At 42.5% G+C, this 20,521-nt stretch overlaps 1 protein-coding gene across 1 annotated transcript; it reads right to left on the bottom strand.

Moving 5' to 3' along the window:
* Positions 1 to 11,054: 11,054 nt before the first annotated feature.
* Positions 11,055 to 19,540, bottom strand: nr1h5 (nuclear receptor subfamily 1, group H, member 5). Its single transcript, XM_079178788.1, has 10 exons — positions 19,400 to 19,540; positions 15,001 to 15,399; positions 14,737 to 14,877; positions 14,494 to 14,618; positions 13,367 to 13,465; positions 13,179 to 13,275; positions 12,568 to 12,684; positions 12,385 to 12,474; positions 12,157 to 12,270; positions 11,055 to 11,822 (listed from the first exon to the last, which is right to left on the bottom strand). Exons 1-10 carry the CDS (start codon positions 19,494 to 19,496, stop codon positions 11,620 to 11,622), a joined length of 1,482 nt encoding a protein of 493 aa, XP_079034914.1. The 5' UTR covers positions 19,497 to 19,540; the 3' UTR covers positions 11,055 to 11,619.
* Positions 19,541 to 20,521: the final 981 nt, after the last annotated feature.

The following is a 20,521-nucleotide window of genomic DNA, read 5'->3' as shown; positions in this document are numbered from 1 at the left end:
CAATATTAGCATACATATTGGTGTATTTTGGGGATTCACAGTCTCAATGGTAAAATGCATTGAAGACCATAGGGGTTTAGAAAGTGTATAAATCTCACTTCTTTGCAGCAAATAGTTCTCACAACTTGACAGTAGGTCACAAGTAGAGTTCCTGATGCAATTAAAATCACAGTTTGAAGGTTTCTTTTGAGAGATTTCGTCGACGGAAGGATATTTCTGCTTTTCTGACTGACTGAACTTTCGTTTCTGGACAGATGGAGTGAATTTTGAAAAGATGCGCATTTTGGTAGACATGGTAACAAACAGAACAATCAGGTCCCTGCTGAGAACAGGTCTTACCTCAGAGTCTCCATCAGGTCCGGATCAACAGTCCTCCGCTGCACAAACAGACATTAAATACAAGCTCATGAAGAATATCCTTATGGACATAAGCTAAAATAATAAAGCTAGCTTTAGACTCACTGTCTCCTGTCACGTTTGGGAGCCATGTGACCTGCAACCATACTATAGTATGTCTTATAGCATGTAAAAAGATGCAATAAAGTATATTATGTGGAAACAAGTCATGAAACGGTAATAGTATAGCATGTCCAAAAAGTCATAGTATAGTATGACAGAAAAATGTATAAACAAGTCATAGTACAGTATGTCAGAAAAATCATAAAAAATATATAAACATTTGGAAAAAGTGATTGAATAGCATGTCGCAAAAAGTAAAAAAAAAGTGATAGTATACTATATTCTCTGTCTGTCTGTCTGTGAGTTAACAATTAGTGTAGAGATTTGAAAACACTGTTATTTTGGTTTGAAGGCATCAAATCTTCTAAATTTAACATTGAAATTCCTAGAAATGCTAAAATATATGCTAACGTTGTGCACCGTGGTACCCATACGGAACGCTTAGGAGCGAATGTCAGGACGTACGTAATCAAACCAGGGCACGATGCGACCGTGAGTTGGTTTGTTTTGACTTATTGTACAAACATCTGCTCTTTTTATTTTATAATATTACATAAATTGTTTCTTTAACATTTACCATTGAGATGCGCTTTGATCGTTGCTGTACGAAGCAACGTGTAAGACTCAACATCCAGGATTTCCTTGACGACAGAGAAGATGTGTTTACTCCGGACCAGATGAGAAGGATGGAGGACCACAGGACCAGATGAGAAGGATGGAGGACTACAGGACCAGATGAAAAGGATGGAGGACTACAGGACCAGATGAGAAGGATGGAGGACTACGGGACCAGATGAGAAGGATGGAGGACTACAGGACCAGATGAGAAGGATGGAGGACTACAGGACCAGATGAGAAGGATGGAGGACTACAGGACCAAATGAGAAGGATGGAGGACTACAGGACCAGATGAGAAGGATGGAGGACTACAGGACCAAATGAGAAGGATGGAGGACTACAGGACCAGATGAAGAGCGGCGGTCGCCTTTCTTTCAGTCGGCTGAGTAAGTAATCCCTCACTAAGACTACAGAAGTATCAGTAATAAGATTCCATCATTGGAGGCCAGATTCAACACAACAATGTAGAGATTGTATAGTTGAGTTCAAAGTACGGGTCTTGCTCGTTTTTCTGCTTCCCGGCTGAGTCGCTGGATAAAACACATCAGATAAAATAACGTTACATTTGTGCATGGATACAGTATAGCTAAGTTACCTGGCTAGCTAGCAAGCCAAGGTAACGGCTGTGCTGGTGACGTGCATTGTGCGAGACGAGAGGTGGAGTTCACTGATTGGTTTCACAACAAACTAAATGATACTACAACAAATCTATGTCAAACTGACTTTCTATAGAAGTCTATGGGAAAACTGACCCAACTTCTCAATTGATTTATTACCTCAGTAAACATTGCTAACATCAGTTTATCATCTCAATCGCTAGATTCAATTCTTCTTTAATACACCATGATGTTTAGTTACTGAATTTTGTTTAGTAAAATAGACAATAAAGCAGGGTATGCTTGAGGGTGGGGCTACTTTGTGATTGACAGGTCACTGCATTGTCCAGTCTGAACGTTGTCCCTGATTTGATGTTAGAACTTTAACCCGTTGACGGAGTGTTTTTAGTTTATGAAAAGTCAATTGTAACATTTTGGTTGCTTAAAAATGTTTTTCATTAGGTTGTTCTTAGCCCTACCCCATCACTTCTGATTGCAGAGAAACGCATTTACAATGTGCGCATGCACTGAAACAAGCACATACGCATGTCTACATTTATAAATGGTGCAAGTAGAACATAATCCTTATTTGTGACAGAGTTTAGACACTTTCCACAAATAAAAAAAAATGTTGGCACAAATTTGTAAACAGCTGTTCACTAGTTTAGAGCTGAAACAATTATAATGACCACAGCCAAGGAGGTTATGTTTTCGGCTCAGTATGTGTGTGTCTGTTTGTCAGCGGAGTAACGATTCTCATGAAACTTGGTGGAAGGATGTAGCATGGGCGAAGGAGGAAGCCATTAAGTTTTGGACCGGATTCGAATCACAGGATATAGGCATTATTTTTCACTTGTGGAAATGACCTTGAGCAGAGGTTTGCCCTCTCCGAGTGCTCTACTAGTTATTTTATATTTGATGTATCACAAAGGATTCCAGTAAGACATCGCATGTGGTAGCACAAATGAAGCTCTAGCTTAAGTTCAGTCAGGAAGACTATACTCTTGCATGCCTAAGCCCGTAGTTTATTTCTCATAGGGCCTACATCTTCCAATCCCTCCTTGCGCATGCTCACTCATTATTTCCTTGCTGTCATTGGTCGGGGCTGTCAATCATCAAGCTGTTTAGATCAGCTGGTCTCCTCTATCCAATGGCACAACGAAACATTTACATCGTTAGCCTATCATCTTGCTGCTGTCTCTTTTAGATATGATTGTCTCTCTACCTTCAGTACGTTCATGCTGCTGTTACGCACGCCTCCACCTCGCCATCTCCACTCAGTCCTCACAGATTCATCATCTTCATCAACTCATCATTCTCACAAAGGATTCTCACAAAGGATTCCAGTAAGACATCGCATGTGGTAGCACAAATGAAGCTCTAGCTTAAGTTCAGTCAGGAAGACTATACTCTTGCATGCCTAAGCCCGTAGTTTATTTCTCATAGGGCCTACATCTTCCAATCCCTCCTTGCGCATGCTCACTCATTATTTCCTTGCTGTCATTGGTCGGGGCTGTCAATCATCAGCTGTTTAGATCAGCTGGTCTCCTCTATCCAATGGCACAACGAAACATTTACATCGTTAGCCTATCATCTTGCTGCTGTCTCTTTTAGATATGATTGTCTCTCTACCTTCAGTACGTTCATGCTGCTGTTACGCACGCCTCCACCTCGCCATCTCCACTCAGTCCTCACAGATTCATCATCTTCATCAACTCATCATTCTATCAGCCTCATCAGCCACCACCACCAGTGTCTGGACTCCAAGGGGAGATTTATCTCGCTGCTGCTCAGGGCAGACGCCCCTCGATTACAAATCTCCCTGCAGAGTCAAAGACAAAGACTCTGTCAAGACTTTATCACCACATATCATCTGTTAATAATAAACAATTATCTTTTCTTCATCTGACTTGTCTCTCCTGATTGAAATGAATAAGTGGCTATGTTTTCAATTTTAAAGATGTGTTCAAGATATGAATAATTAAATATGATTTATCCTTGTAAATAAAAAAACACCAGGTGGAGTGGTTGCTCATTTTAAAGTATCCTTTTAAATTGTACAATTATACACAGAAAAGACAGGTGTGTTTACTGAGGAACATGCAGGAGTTGTTGACCTGACAAAGCACAGCACTTTAAAAAGATATCCCTCCACTCTCTCTTCTTCAGCATGTGGGGTAGCCAGTCCTGGTTTGTTCGTAACTATAGGTCTTTGTTTTCTACATGTGTGGTGAGACGTTGTTTGTCAGTAGCCCTCAGGTTGCCTTATTTCCTCCTTCGGGCATCAGATTATTGACCATGTGAGCTTTATGATCACATTGATACTCTGGACTCTGGTCCTGGTCAGTCCTTCTTGGCCCTCCTGTGGAGAAGTAAGACCAAGAGGAGTTTGCTAAGCTTTTTTTGAAGGATAATTGTGGCTTCAGCTGGGATAACATCTACTGAGACAAAATCGGTGTAATATAACGAATGTATCATGTTTAAAAGTTGATCTCTAAAGTTGCCTATTTACATTTTTGCATAACGTTTTAATCTTTTTCTGGGTTGATAACAAATTACAATCCCAGTGACAATTTGTCATCTTGATAAATTACATAAAAAATGTCTATGTTTGTGCATCGAATGAATAAAATAATCTCTCAGTGTAAAAACATTGTGCATTACTGTGTTTAGTCCTTGCAAATTTATTCATGCCATACTAATATCCATTATACAATTACTGAGTTATTCGTTTTAGTTCTATTTAAAAATATATATTAAAACAGGATTACAACAAAGGAAATTCTAAATATGATTTGATATATTTTATTATCTATTTAATATGTATCTAGTTATGCACTTATTTCACCAATGATTGATTTATTCATTTAATTTATTCAGCCATATTTAATTATCCATATATACTGTTAATTGTAAGACATAATGTATTGCTTGACTGGATGCACTGTTGTCTATGGTGAACCTTTGTATTAGGCAGTGGCGGCTGGTGGAACATTTTCTAGGTAGGGCAATCCAATCAATTTCAGCAAACTAGACTACTCCTGACGAGAACGCGCAATTTGGGGCGCTACAGATGCCCAAAGCGGAATCTATTTGAGGACGCTGATTGGCTAAATTGTATGTCACACATTTATATCTTTAATCAGCAATTGGCTAAATTGATTCCTAGACCCGCCTCCTGTGGGCGCTTTCTCCAGCCCCAGCTCTGCTGAGACATGTCCCACTGTCAAATCATCGAGTGTTTGAGGGCTCTCTTGCAGACATCTTGAGCCCTTTATGAACCCTTTCCCTACTTAGCCTAAGGAAATTACCCACAAATCATTGCAATGTGACGTTAAACACGGGGTAACCGGTGGACGCATGGAGACGTACAAAAAAAAGGTAAACAAAGAGGACGGCTCACGTGTGTTCAGCCTGTCATATTACATTTACACAGAAACATTAAGGGTTAAAGGTGGAACAAAACATAAACATGAAATCAGAGGATATTTATTTATTTATTCATCAAATATTTGATTTTGTTATTGAAGCTGTTTTGACAAAAATGAGTAAATAGATGACATTAAATCACCTCTCATCTTGTGAGGAAAGGGCCTGGACGTTCAAATCAGGGAGTACAAATTATAAAATAAATACCCACAGTTATACATCATATTTGTTGTCGTTTTCATGGTAACGTGATATGTCGTTGATCGATTCGGCGCACGTCTGGTTTATGTCGAACGAGCATTATAATCCATTTCGTGTATGTATTTTAGCATGCGCGCATGCACTAATCGTGTGCGCGTGCTTGTGTGTTTTTTGCGTGCGTGCTTGCGTTTCTGTGTCTCGTGACTTGGCGCAAGCAACATTCTAGAACACCTGAGGTCATAAAGCCCTTTCGCAGCGTTCTCAGCGTCACAAAGCCCCCTGTAACGTTCTGAGCGTCACATAGCCCTGCAGTTGCATAAGACAGTGCACAGACCAAAGCAGATCTCAGAAGACCACAGGACAGCAAGGCAGGAGGACCGAACCGGACCCACTCTCAGACCGAACCGGACCCACTCTCAGACCGAACCGGACCCACTCTCAGACCGAACCGGACCCACTCTCAGACCAAACCGGACCCACTCTCAGACCGAACCGGACCCACTCTCTGGACCAACTCTGGACCAACTCTCGCTAAGTAGTATTTTAACTTCTTTGGAAGGGCTGGTGTACTTTTCACGGAGAGAAATTCTGAAGATATATTCTGTGTCGAATTCTCATGCTCTGCGATGTATTGGTGGTCCGTGTTAGCTAGCTTTGTGTTGGTATATCGAAACGGAGTACGTAGCTCGCCGACTCTTGGGGAAAAATACGTGATACTGTGATACATCTTCTAGTTGATGGTATTAGTTGTGTATAATTGTGTTTGGAGTGTGTACAAAATGACCTACATGATAGTGTTATGGTAGTGTATGGTACAAACAATGAAAAAGATACTGCCGTATTTACACCGAGATGACATTATGTTGAGTGTTGATGGAGCTGCTACAATTTTAGCATAACCTAGCACCGATCGATCTGAAATCCATTGAGAAAACTAGTTTTGTTTAGTCTAAAGGTCGGTAAGTAGTTTTGTTTTGTCAATGGTGCAGTAACGGTCACGCGATGTGCAGTAACGGTCACAGTCACACGATGTGCAGTAACGGTCACACGATGTGCAGTAACAGTAACACGATGTGCGGTAACAGTAACAATCACACGATGTGCAGTAACGGTCACACGATGTGCAGTAACGGTCACATGATGTGCAGTAACGGTCACACGATGTGCAGTAACGGTCACAGTCACACGATGTGCAGCAGTAACATTCACGTGATGTGCAGTAACGGTCACACGATGTGCAGTAACGGTCACACGATGTGCAGTAACGGTCACACGATGTGCAGTAACGGTCACACGATGTGCAGTAACAGTAACAGTCACACGATGTGCAGTAACGGTCACACGATGTGCAGTAACAGTCACACGATGTGCAGTAACGGTCACACGATGTGCAGTAACAGTCACACGATGTGCAGTAACGGTCACACGATGTGCAGTAACAGTCACACGATGTGCAGTAACGGTCACGCGATGTGCAGTAACAGTAACAGTCACACGATGTGCAGTAACGGTGCATTGGAGCTCGTATCTGAGCTCCAATGAGAAAACAAGTTTTGTTAAGTCTTAAGGTCGGTAAGTAGTTTTGTTTTGTCAATGGTGCTTGAATCGATCGGTGCTAGGCTATGCTAACATGGTAGCAGCTCCATCAACACTCAACATAACGTCATCTCGGTGTAAATACGGCAGTATCTTTTTCATTGTTTGTACCATATGGTTTACACACACACATTGTACACATAGTTTGGTCCGTTCTCTTTTGATATGAGCTATTGTAGAGCTCTGGGTGAACGCAGGGGGATACAGTATTTATTTCCTGATTCAACAACGGCAGGACGTCAGTGATGACAGGGGGAGTATCTCAACGCTGATAGGCTATCGTGCCGCAGTGCCAATTGCCAAGACTTCCCAATCGCGTGAGTTGAAAACGTTCAACTCGCACGATGGGACTGGAGTGACGCAAATTTGCGATGGCGTGGCGCGTTTGGCGTGGCGACATGAGTTGAAATTGTTTAAACTTCAGCGATAAAATGGCGTGGCTCTGTGGCGTAATAGCCTATCAGCGTTGAGATTTTTCTCCTGTCATCACTGACGTCCTGCCGTTGTTGAATCATGAAATAAATAGCTGCTACAATGTTAGCATAGCCTAGCACCGATCGATCCGAGCTCCAATGAGAAAACAAGTTTCTGTAAGTCTTAGTAAGTAGTTTTGTTTTGTCAATGGAGTTCGGATCGATCGGTACTATGCTATGCTAACATTGTAGCAGCTCCATCAACACTCAACATAACGTCATCTCGGTGTAAATACGGCAGCATCTTTTTCATTGTTTGTACCATATGGTTTACACACACATTTATACACATAGTTTGGTCCGTTCTCTATTGATAGGAGGTATCGTAGAGCTCTGGGTGAACGCAGAGGGATACAGTATTTATTTCCTGATTCAACAACGGCAGGACGTTAGTGATGACAGGGGTATTATCTCAACGCTGATAGGCTATCGTGCCACAGCGCCAATCGCCAAAACGCCCCAATGGGACTGGAGTGACGCAAATTTGCGATGGCGTGGCGCGTTTGGCGTGACGACATGAGTTGAAATTGTTGAACTTCGGATAAAAAATGGCGTGACGCTGTGGCGTGATATCCTATCAGCGTTGAGATGTTTCTCCTGTCATCACTGACGTCCTGCCGTTGTTGAATCATGAAATAAATAGCTGCTACAATGTTAGCATAGCCTAGCACCGATCGATCCGAGCTCCAATGAGAAAACAAGTTTCGGTAAGTCTTAGTAAGTAGTTTTGTTTTCTCAATGGAGTTCGGATCGATCGGTACTATGCTATGCTAACATTGTAGCAGCTCCATCAACACTCAACGTAACGTCATCTCGGTGTAAATACGGCAGCATCTTTTTCATTGTTTGTACCATATGGTTTACACACACATTTATACACATAGTTTGGTCCGTTCTCTATTGATAGGAGGTATCGTAGAGCTCTGGGTGAACGCAGGGGGATACAGTATTTATTTCCTGATTCAACAACGGCAGGACGGCAGTGATGACAGGGGTAGCATCTCAATGCTGATAGGCTATCGTGCCGCAGCGTCAATCGCCAAAACGCCCCAATGGGACTGGAGTGACGCAAATTTGCGATGGCGTGGCGCGTTTGGCGTGGCGACATGAGTTGAAATTGTTGAACTTCGGATAAAAAATGGTGTGACACTGTGGCGTGATAGCCTATCAGCGTTGAGATGTTTCTCCTGTCATCACTGACGTCCTGCTGTTGTTGAATCATGAAATAAATAGCTGCTACAATGTTAGCATAGCCTAGCACCGATCGATCCGAGCTCCAATGAGAAAACAAGTTTCGGTAAGTCTTAAGTAGTTTAGTTTTCTCAATGGAGTTCGGATCGATCGGTACTATGCTATGCTAACATTGTAGCAGCTCCATCAACACTCAACAAATAAATGTATAATGAGCATTATTAGGACATAATAGATATCCTATTAATGCTCACTACAAACTTTACTTCTTCCCCGAAGTCCTTGTGCTTTCTCGCCTCACAGGTTCTCATGATTGCAGTTTTATCTGGATATTGGTCCTTCCACCAGCCATGGCCCTGCTGACACCTACTACCTATTTTAAGAAGTTCTATGTATCGTTGTTTCATCTGGACCCAGGTCCGTATCCTGCCATGACCCTGTTGACTCCCACTAATAAATAACACTCTTATTACTACTTACATTACTATTTATATTACCGGTACCATTAATGCACATTATTGAACTGTTTCTTCACCAGAGTCTCTCTCGCCTCGCAGGTATCTCTGGATCCGGGTTGTTCCTGGAACTGGTCTTTCCTCCTGCCGTGGCTCTGTCATACATTGAATGTGTTGAAATTACATTGAACGTCTTGTAATTCTGTTATGCTGTTCAAACATTTGACATCTATTGCACTTCTGTCCATCCTGGGAGAGGGATCCCTCCTCTGTTGCTCTCCCACAGGTCTCTTCCTCTTTTCTCCCCGTTAAAGGGGTTTTTTGGGGGTTGTTTTTCCTGAGTTGAAAATGTTCAACTCGCACGATGAGACTGGAGTGACGCAAATTTGCGATGGCGTGGCGCGTTTGGCGTGGCAACAGGAGTTGAAATTGTTGAACTTCGGCGAAAAAATGGCGCTAGCTGGAACAGCCTGGGGAAGAGGTATCCGGTCGATCCCCAACTGTGTAACGAGTTCCTCGTCCATAATGGACGCGTCTGCTCCAGAATCCAGGAAGGTAGAAATAGTATGGGAGCCCCCGGTTAATAGTATGCTGGGCGTGGAAAAGTGGTCGTTGACAGGCGGAGGGTCGGGAAACTTTACTCAGAGATTTTGGTCCATCTTAACGTGATAGCATCACGCAGTTGCTGCAGTTTTGTCGGCTGCACATCCATGATGCGAATCTCCTGTTTAACCACATCCCAAAGGTGCTCTATTGGATTGAGATGTGGTGACTGTGGAGGCCATTGGAGTACAGTGAACTCATTGTCATGTTCAAAAAACATGATTTGAGCTTTGTGACATGGTGCATTATCCTGCTGGAAGTATAGGCATCAGAAGATGGATACACTGTGGTCATAAAGGGATGGACATGGTCAGCAACAATACTGAGTGGCGTTTAAACGATGCTCAATTGGTACTAAGGTGCCCCAAAGTGTGCAAATATCCCCCACACCATTAGACCACCACCAGCAGCCTGAACCGTTGATGCAAGGCAGGATGGATCCATGCTTTCATATTGTTTACGCCAAATTCTGACCCTACCATCTGAATGTCGCAGCTGAAATCAAGACTCATCAGATCAGGCAACGTTTTTCCAATCTTCTATTGTCCAATTTTGGTGGGCCTGTGCGAATTGTAGCCTCAGTTTCCTGTTCTTAGCTGACAGGAGTGGCACCCGGTGTAATCTTCTGCTGATGTGGCCCATCTGCTTCAAGGTTCCATGTGTTGTGCGTTCAGAGACGGTATTCTGCATACCTTGGTTGTAACGAGTGGCTATTTGAGTGGTTATTTGCCTTTCTATCATCTCGACCCACTCTGCCCATTCTCCTCTGACCTCTGACATCAACGAGGCATTTTCTTCCACACAACTGCCGCTCACTGGATATTTTCTCTTTTTCGGACCATTCTCTGTAAACCCTAAAGATGGTTGTGCGTGAAAATCCCAGTAGATCAGCAGTTTTTAAAATACTCAGATCAGCCCCCACCAACAACCATGCCACGTTCAAAGTCACTTAAATCCCCTTTCTTCCCGATTCTGATGCTCGCTTTGTACTTCAGCAAGTCGTCTTCACCACGTCTAGATGCCTAAATGCATTGAGTTGCTGCAATGTGATTGGCTGATTAGCTATTTGTGTTAACAAGCAATTAAACAGGTGTGCCTAATAAAGTGGCCGGTGAGTGTACATTCAGAGCATACAGCACAATGAGCTAATTGTTCTTTATATTTGAATTTGATCTCTTTTTGGACTATACTAATAGTTATTTTGGATACAGTTGAGTATTAAATCATATTTAAAACAAATGAAGTGAGGTTTTAAAAAACATTTAGTTTTGTTTGAATTTCACACAAGACCAAACTGCCATCATTCACTGTTGAATATCCAATTTATTGTTGAGAGCTCCAATGTTATACCTTAAGCTTGTACCTGTATATTTTAAGAAATATTTAGTCTCAATAGCATTTCCACATTTTGAACATTAAAAACATTTTGGGAAACTGTAGTTTTATGTTGTTTTTTAAATCAGAGGTATCAATTCTTACTCTAGTATTAATTTGTATTAATCACTTGAAAAATATTTAAATGCTTTACATCAAGTATTCAGACCATCAGCTTAAAATCTCAACAAGAGCTAACCGGTGTGGTGAAAGTGTTTTTGTCCTTAATTTTAGTCAAAAAATGACCTTTTCCACTGATGAACTCCAGCTAGCACACAGTCTGCATTTTATTTTTATTTTAACAATATTCGGCATAGTGAAAAGTATTGTTAATTGTAAATGTTAGCTGTATACAACAGTTATAAAAAAAAGGCTGATAAAATATATTTTGTCCAAACAAACTACAGCAATCCACAAACACATTTCAGTCCCGTCGTAAGCTAAAATTCAATAATGACCGCAGCACTGAATGAACTGAAGTTAACATGGTGGAAGACTGGTGTGTGAGACCAAAGAATCCAACGCTTCTCTGCTCGTACCGGATCATCTAGTCCTTCAATTCAAACATGAAACTCCCCCGACATGATAGTGGTAGTTTTCACCATTTGTGGTGTGTCTTCTGTGTCAGTGTCCAGGCTGCCGTCTTGTCAGGAGGAGGTAGTTGTGACGAAGGGTTCGTAGCTCTGTCAGTCTACCCAGCAGGCGACCAAACCTCTGCGGTCCCCCTCGCGCAGCTCCAGCCTGGGCCCCACACACCCTGGACAGCAGGTCCAGGATCAGTTCCTGCATTTTCTCAACGCAGCTGGCTGCCTGCAGGGATGCACGGTCTGTAGAACAGGGACACAGAGAGAGAGCCTGGATCTGTTTGGTTGTGTTTGTATCCAAACATTGACTGACTCACTTCGCCAAACAATTACTGTTTGATACAGGTGTCAGACTATGAAAACCCCTGCTACAGAGCAGGTAAGTTACAGATAAAGTCAGACCCTTTGACACAGACTATAAGTGAATCCTTCAGAGGCGTCATTTTACCATTAAAACCTGCTGAAAAGCTCCATATGGGTTTATACTGATTATTTACAGAGGAATAGAGCATTTGCGTGTCTTAAATTGAAAGCTGTTTTCTTATTTCTAACCAAATGTACTGATTCCTGGTCTGACCTGAGCAGAGCAGAGCTGTTGCAGTGAGCAGGGTGTATTCTGCCTCGGTCACCCGCAGCGTTGCCATGCTGTGGAAGAAGTTGAGCACCGGCCCGAAGAGATCCTCGCTGCCTCCTGTTCACACCAGCAAATAGGAAATTGCTCATTTTTAGGAATACCGTGAATTACCTTTTTTCACAGCCTGTAAAATGTTTGATATTTTCGGAGTGACTGTATCTCTGGATTCACCTGAATTGACCATCGTCCTACTGTGGATGTTTTCCTTTGACTCTACGTTTCTCAACCAGTTGTGTGTTGACATACTGAAAATCTGCAGGGCTGATATAAGAGAAAAACAAAGTATGATCCAAACTAAATATCGAACTAGAATGCGAGTATGACCATTACAAGTATGTGTGTCGGTTTATTCACCTGGACTGGGGCTTGTTGGGTTGTGGGAGAACTGCTGTGCTGAGAGCAGGAACATGACCTCCAGCGAAGAGGCGGAGAAGAGAGAGCTCTGGTCAGAAAAATCCAGGAGGTCAAAACCTGTGAGGGGAACATCGTTATTTGTTTGGATTTATGTTATGTTTATTTGATTTTTCATGATGTTCTTTGCGTGACAGCTAGATTATATCAGAATTTGATGAAGTTCTATTTTGTATTTACTCCCTCGTATGCCTCATCATCACTCGCTAGACACAATGGTATGAAGATGGATGGTAGTACGTACATCTATATCATATTGTAGTTCTGGATGTCCTTTATTCTACTCGAGTATTCATCTTGTAGTTTTTTTAATTATAATCATTATGCCATTTGTCTATTTGGAAACCAATTACAAAACTTCCCAAGGGAAGTATGCCAACAAGTGTGTCTTTGAAGTCTTTATTTATAAGTGGTATTATCATGTATCACATATGGGATAAACCATTTGAATCCCCTCTCTTTGATCTCATTCACATTTCCTTGTTATTTAAAAACTACTTTTATTTTATTACAGATCACAGATCCTGAAGGTCACATATTCCCATCAGTCTTACCTGGCACTGTCCTGGCAAACTGTAGCAGTCGTTGCATTTGGGGTGACGCAACATCAGACATGCCCTCCCCTTCATCTATACACGACCACTCAAGCAACTGAGCAGACATACACAAGAAACCATGAGGGCAATGTAAAACTGTAACTGTTTTTGGAAAAAACAACCAATGTTTCCACACTGTGACCTACCCTGCAGTGGTTGCTGTCCTGTGCTTTGTACAGTTGATGGGCCTCCACCATCCTGTCCACAGTGTGCTTCTGTTCTCGGGTTAAACTGGCAGACAAAGCCTGAGGTAGATGGACGTTAACATATGGTTAAACCAGTATAAGGATTATGATATAACTTCCTCATGTAACAACTGAGAGATAGAAATTTTTATGGCCTACTACCCTATGATGTTTTTTTTGTGACATACTATACTATGACTTTTTACAATTTTTGTGACACAATATATGATAATAGTTCAATGACAATTTATACTATGACTATGACATTTTCGTTTGACAAACTATGACTTTTCATGACGTTTTCATCACATTTTATGGCATATACTACGACATATTTTACGTCATTTTTTATGACATTATATACCTTGACTTTATTACATGTCTTCTGGCATACTATACTATGACATATTATATTAGAACTTCTCAGAGACATGTTTTATGACATTTTTGTAACATACTATACAATGACTAAGTTTGGCATAAAATAATGGCAAAGGTCAAGGTGACCGCACATGACCGGGCAGTTTTGGATAAGAAGAGAGCAGTTTACACGCGGCTTTTTATTAGTTGTTTGGCTGCAAACAACAAAGATGTTTCTTTCCAAACCGAAAAGGAAAGTGGATGATGAACACAGACAATTTCAAGAAGGATGGACATTGCAATATTTTTTGTGGAGTTTAATAGAAATGCTACTTGCCTGATATACAAAGAAAAAGTCGCTGTTTTAAAGGAATACAATCTCAAGCGTCATTACTCAACTAAACACGGAGAACAGTCCAAAGCGTTCAGTCGGGTAATGTGCCTTTTTGGAAGCACGTATCTGTGTGAGAAACTTTTCTCGACTCTGAACTTTAACAAATGCAAGTTCAGGTCCAGGATCGCCAAAGTTAGTAGGATTCATCCTCTGGGGACCGTGAATGTCATCAAAATGTAATGGCAATCCACAAAACAGCTGTTGAGATATTTCAGTCTGGACCAGAATGGCTCAATCTACAGACCAACACTACTATCGCTAGGGCAATGCCACTGGCATGGCTAACAAACCGCCATTTATCCAGTCAGACTGGCTCAGCCCTTCTTTCTATTACCTGACCCGGTAGCCTGCTGGTAGCGCTGATCCTCTTGCTGTATGGGTTCTCCTCTTCCTTATGTCCTCTGACTTTACAACCTTTCCTCAGTCGTTTGGACTGGCACTGCACCTCTGTCAGAAGGCCTGAGAAAAAATATGCATCTTCAGACTCAAGTCAAATCAGTTAAACGCACATTGTTTAAGTAGGTATTGATTACTCCATTGGATACTTTTAAGTTAAATCACAGTAGAGGTCGCTTACACTCGGCCAGCATTCCCACAGCGCGGCACTTCCTCAGCCGACAGTCTTGGCACTTCCTCCTCATGTACATGTCCATCTCACAGCCACCGCCGCTCTTACAGTGATACACAGCCTTTTTAGTCACACTACGCCTAAAGAAACCTACAAGTAGAGAAGCAGAAAGAAGGACCAGGTGAGGCTGAAATATAACCTCTCTAGATTAGCTTGTACAACTATACAGCGATGGAGAAAAGAATACCAAAACAATTGGAAAGGGAGAAATACCTTTGCATCCCTCACAGGTAAGAGCGTTGTAGTGATACCCTGACGCTTTATCTCCACACACCACACACAGCTCTTCCTGGCCCCTGCTCTTCCCACCCGACACCACCCGTGTCCTCCGCCCCAGGGGCAGTCCTACCACTCCGAGCCCCTGAGCCTGGACCCCGCAGTGGGGCTCAAGGCTGGGATCACAGGGGGCCTCCAGGCAATGAGGGCTGTAGTGGTACGGAGGATGGCAGGGCTGCGAAGAGGAGGAGGAGGAGGATGGAGAGGAGGTGGAGGAGGGTGGAGAGCCATAGAGGGAGAAGGGCAGGTTGGCAGGGCTGTACTGTTGTTGGCTGCAAGGGAGCAGCTGAAGGTCAGGGTCCTGTAGGGGGTAGCCCAGAGGGTCAGCCAGCATGTCTGGAATAGAAAAAAGTCCAGGGGAAAAAAACGTATAATAATTGTTTTGGGGGTCAGAGATGTAAGTTTAAAAACTAATGAGTAAACTGTGTTTTCCTTGACAATAGATCCAGATAAAAAAAAGGAAAAGGATTAGAGCAAGAGGATTAAGGCATTTATTAATTTTATTGATCTGACTCATGAAAAATGAATTTGAACTTCTTAGAAAACTGTTCACTTCTTGGAACTTCCTTTCCACTTCCTGAAAAATAGTGCATCCTCACTGGTGCTGACTTTCTGCCCATTATATAAAATCAAACTGCCTTATTTACCCCTGTAACTGACATCCAATTTGTTTAGGATATGGCTGATATTCTATATGTTTTATTATTGTCAACAAACCTCATAGAAAGACATGTACCAACAAGTACTGTCTGTGTGGCTTAAGCCTGACATATCGTACTCTTCTGTTCTCCATTGTTGTCCAAAATTAGAAGCACATCAAAGTGTCACACTGTGACACTTTCCTTCATTACGTTGAACATAGGCACTGTAGTCAATTTTCAGTCAATCTCACATATTCACCCTGCTGCCGAAAATACTGGAGCACCAAACGTGTATTCATCCACAGTTAAAATTAGTCCCCAACAAATGCCCTATTTACTCCTGTTTGAGTAACATCTAAAAACTACAATGACCAGCAGTTTTTGAAAATTACTGAGCTTTTTGAAAATATAAAACAGTTTATTTGTGACTGGCTGACAATGAGATAAATAGAGTAAATTACCAAATGTAACCTTTGAGGATGAATGTGTTAACATGTACACTAGTATCCTGGTTTTGAGTCTTATCTTGGTTTGTGATTTTTTACATGGAGCATGAGAAACCTGGCTATTGATTTCCCTGTTTACATGGCATCCACCTACACACACACACACCTGCACAACAGATAAAAAGGACAATTTCTTGAACAAGTGCAATGACCATTATAGGAACATTATTAGGCTGTTACAAAGTCAAAGAGCGTCATAGGGATGTGGTCTTACGTGACTCGTGTGACTGCTTTTATGGTTCTTGGGGGATATAATAAAAAGCTGAGATTGAGGCCTTGTGAATTTGCTGAAACAGGATGCAGCTGAGAGCTCCCAGTGCCATCAAGGATCTTTTGATCCCCGTTTCTGGATGCCTCATTCAGTCTGTAATGGCCGCTCTGTGTTGTGACGGGCTGAGACGTCTCTGAGCGTGTATCAGCAGCTTGTGTTTTGCAAGTCCTGTCTCCTTTGAGAAAACATGTGTGACCACTGGCAGCCTCTGAAAGAACAGCTGGACCAGCATGACTGGGACTGCTGTGGGATCTTTTATGCGCTGATTAAACGTAGAGCCCACCCAACTGTCAGGAGTCTCAGGACTGCTGGAGATGGAAATTGAAAGGGTAAAACACATTGCATGAAGATGGGGGCTAAAAACAATCGGATTATATGGAAAATGTGTCTTTGTTTAAATGTGTGCCTTCAAGCTTTGACAGGGAACCTAAACAACCATCCTTGTAGGTCTGTAGCGTTGCTAAAGGAAAACTTGCACTTCCCATGTCACCTGCTCATCACCTTTCCTTTAAAGAACTGGAACATTTCTCCCTCTCACTTTCTCCAAGACTTTTTTCTACCTCCGTGTTGAGGACACAGCCAGCCAGCCCTGCAATCTCTGATCCATCCAAGTCCAAAGGAAATGGTACGGTCTGGTACTTTTAATACTACTTTGCCACTGCGACTATTTATCAGCCACCAGCCTTCAACCTTTTGGACTCCAGACATTTCCTGGAGGTTTTCATGACAAACGACAAAGTAGATGTAGAAAACTGGTGTATTAAGTTGATTGACACCCTTGATTGAGTAAATATCCGAATCATCACTTATTAACCCGTCCTCACTCCATCCTTTTGTCCTCTTTCGTTCTCTCTCCAGATGTTTCCTGTCTTCACCAGACTGTGGCGGCGATGTTTTTCTTTTTTTTGGGGCGGGGGGGGGGGGGGGTCCTTGCTTTCTCTGCATGTGACAGCGCTGTGGTTCGCACTGTTTGTAAACCATTTGAACACTGTCTAAACACTCCTCAGCCTCCCTTCCATCCCACGCACTAGGGAGCCAAACAACACCAGCAAACTACCCTCCATAGCTGCGCCTCCACCGTCCTCCTCCCCCTGCTCCTGAGGGCGGGAGGGGAGACAACAGGGGGAATTTGTTGATGATACATGTCAGTATAAATAGATCCTCCGATGCACACTCAGCCTCCCTGCGTGCTGTGAATGCATCGAGCCGGCTGAAACTCCTCAAGAACTACTTTTTTCATGTCAGCGTCATTCTCAGAGGCGGAAACGCTCATCACATCCTTGTTTTATAACAATATAATGTAAGAGTTACCCACTTACTCAAAGGTGCACAATACGGAATTCAGAGCATATCTATTGCCTGCTCACGGCCCTCAACAAAGAGCGGTTAGCAGCTAAAATGCTCACAGCACGAACAGTGCAAAGAACAGTATGAGTGCTGACTGAGCCAGCAGGGTTGGGCTGCACGGTGGTGTGGTGGCCCCTCTTGCCCTCTCACAGCAAGAGGGGTTAGGGTTTGATACCCGGGCTGGCTGGGCCTTCTGTGTGGAAGCGTGGGTTCTCTGAGGGTTCTCCGGCTTCCTCCCACAGTCCAAAGAACTGCAGCTAAGGTAAACTGATGACTCTAAATTGCCCGTAGGTGTGTGTCTGTCTCTACGTGTCAGACCTGGCGACCTGTCCAGGATGTACCCTGCCTTCGCCCAGCTGTGATCGGCTCCAGCCCCCCGCGGCCCTGAACAGGATGAGCGGTTAAAGATAATAATGGAATAATGCTACTCTTCCCTGACGACACCGTGGGCCTTGACATTGTTATCAGTTGTAACCGACATATGAGTGCAGTGCAAAGCGGCGGCCGTTAGCCAGCTAGTGGGGCGCAACAGAGAGAATCACATGCACTAAAATGCACGGGCGGCCATGTAAACAAAGCAGAGACTCGGATTGCAACACAGAGAGGAAGAGTGACTTCAGTCTCTGCTCAGGTAGACATTACTATGTTATTAGTTGTTTGCTGCTATATTAATGCACTGAATTTCAAATGTAGCACCTTTAAAGGAAGCATACATAACTTTTGTTAAACACCAGTGATGAATATGGGATATTGTTAAATGTGCAAATGGGATGTTACAGTAGAATAGTAAAAAAAAAAGTCACAGCAGTCGGATTCAGTAATGTCGTTTTACTTTATTATATTATATAATGAAAATGATGAAAAATAGTGCTTAAATAAACTTGAGTAGATTTGAGTAATCAGGTTTGGATTGATGTGACAGCAGTCTAGAGGGCCTGTCCTCCAGAGCTCCCTTACATTTTGGTGTCACTTGAGAGGGTCAATTCACCCATATTACAAAAAACAAACATGCTTTCTTTCTTAACACTGATAGTATCTATATTGTCAAAGCTGAAGGCACCACAAAGGAAATGCATTTATTATATATTTATATATAAACATATCATTTTCTTTATTCCATCAATTGTATTGGGATGGAGTCTGAAATCTTAGAAGTGAATATCTAAAACGTGAAGAAATTCAACCAAAACTATCTGCAGTAAGTGAGAAAATTTGTTTTCCTAATTTGGGTGAAGAAACCCTGAACAACAGTAGAAAACAAAGTTGATAGCGCAGACTAGAAATAAACCAGGAACCAATAACGCTATACCACGTCATTTGAATACATTTACCATTGACTGATAACACTGGAAATACTTTGCAACTAAAATATCTCCACACATTCAAATCACACAAGACATTGACACTCGTGTCTGAATATCGAGGCTTTCCTCTTCCTGGTTTAAATGTATTGGTATCAACTTTCAACAGTCCAACTAAGACATCATTCATATCTTCAGTGTTTTATCTATTATTATAAGAAATGATATAAAGAAAAGACAGTCAGAAGAGACGTGTCAGTGTGGACTCACCGTAATACTGGAGCTGCTCCGTTGAGCAGTAACCATCCGAGGCAGAGAAAAACCCTCCTGCCGAAAAGCTCATCTCCAACTCAGTCCACTCTCTCATCTGGACAGAAAATCCTCTCTCCAGCTAGTAATACGGGATCTATCTTCACACACACACACTTGCAAAGACATAAACACACACACAGACAATTACTCAGAGGATTCACTAAGATATGAAGGATCTGGGAAGTGCAGAGACATTCCTCTATCCCCAGGTCTCTTAGCTGTAGAGGCTGATATCCCAGCCTATTTTTAAAAAACAGAGGACGAGTGCAGCTGGCTCTTGGTCTGTGGTGGATGATGTGCTGGAGGAGGTCTTAATCGTCCCCGGGGGATAGACGAAAGGGAAAGTGGGGACACCCAGGAAGGACAGGGATGTGACTGGGGTCCAAACAGCTGGACCTGGCCGGGGACTTCGCAGACCGACGGCAGGGAGGGATGGATGGAGGGAAGGATGGAGACTTTATCCCACAGAGTGAAGGACACCCAACACTCATTGAGTGTACCCGTTAAAGTTTTTTGGGGGGGGGGGGGGGGGGGGTGTCGTATGTGTACAGATTGTAAAGCCCTCTGAGGCAAATTTGGGATTTTGGGCTATACTAAATCAATTGAATTAAATTTAAATTGAAAATTGAATGTGTGTCTGTGTCTGTGTCTGTGTCTGTGTGTGTGTGTGTGTGTGTGTGTGTGTGTGTGTGTGTGTGTGTGTGTGTGTGTGTGTGTGTGTGTGTGTGTGTGTGTGTGTGTGTGTGTGTGTGTGTGTGTGTGTGCTGAGGTTTGGCCTGAATGGATGTATCCCAGAGTGCAACAGCTGGGCTCGAAAGAATGAATTTTTTTCCTCAGTTTAATCTGATGAGTCGAATAAAGTAATTACCATCATTAAATCAATTGTTAAAAGTTTTTTCGTGGACTAAAGACTGCTTGTGAAGCTTGTTACACTGAATGTGTGTTTGTCTGTCTGTCCGTCCATGTTTGTCCTCCAAGCCTTTGGGAGTGTGTTTACTTTGCTTTTGTTTACCGCTGTTCTGTTTGTGCTGCAGTTAATATTGGACAGCAGTTAGATTTAAAGGGGCTCTGGGACCTCCT

This window comes from Pholis gunnellus (genome assembly GCF_910591455.1).
Source record: "Pholis gunnellus genome assembly, chromosome: 2".
Lineage (NCBI taxonomy): Eukaryota > Metazoa > Chordata > Actinopteri > Perciformes > Pholidae > Pholis > Pholis gunnellus.
Note: the sequence above shows the minus strand (reverse complement) of the source record. Positions and strands in the feature narration are given on the sequence as shown.

Excerpts from the sequence above, each read along its gene's own strand:
- nr1h5 (XM_079178788.1), bottom strand. The coding sequence starts at position 19,496 with ATGAGAGAGTGGACTGAGTTGGAGATGAGCTTTTCGGCAGGAGGGTTT. Across the intron at positions 12,685-13,178 it reads GTTTGCCAGGACAGTGCCAG|GTTTTGACCTCCTGGATTTT; the intron begins GTAAGACTGATG and ends TTCCCCTCACAG. Across the intron at positions 11,823-12,156 it reads AACAGCTCTGCTCTGCTCAG|ACCGTGCATCCCTGCAGGCA; the intron begins GTCAGACCAGGA and ends CCTGTTCTACAG.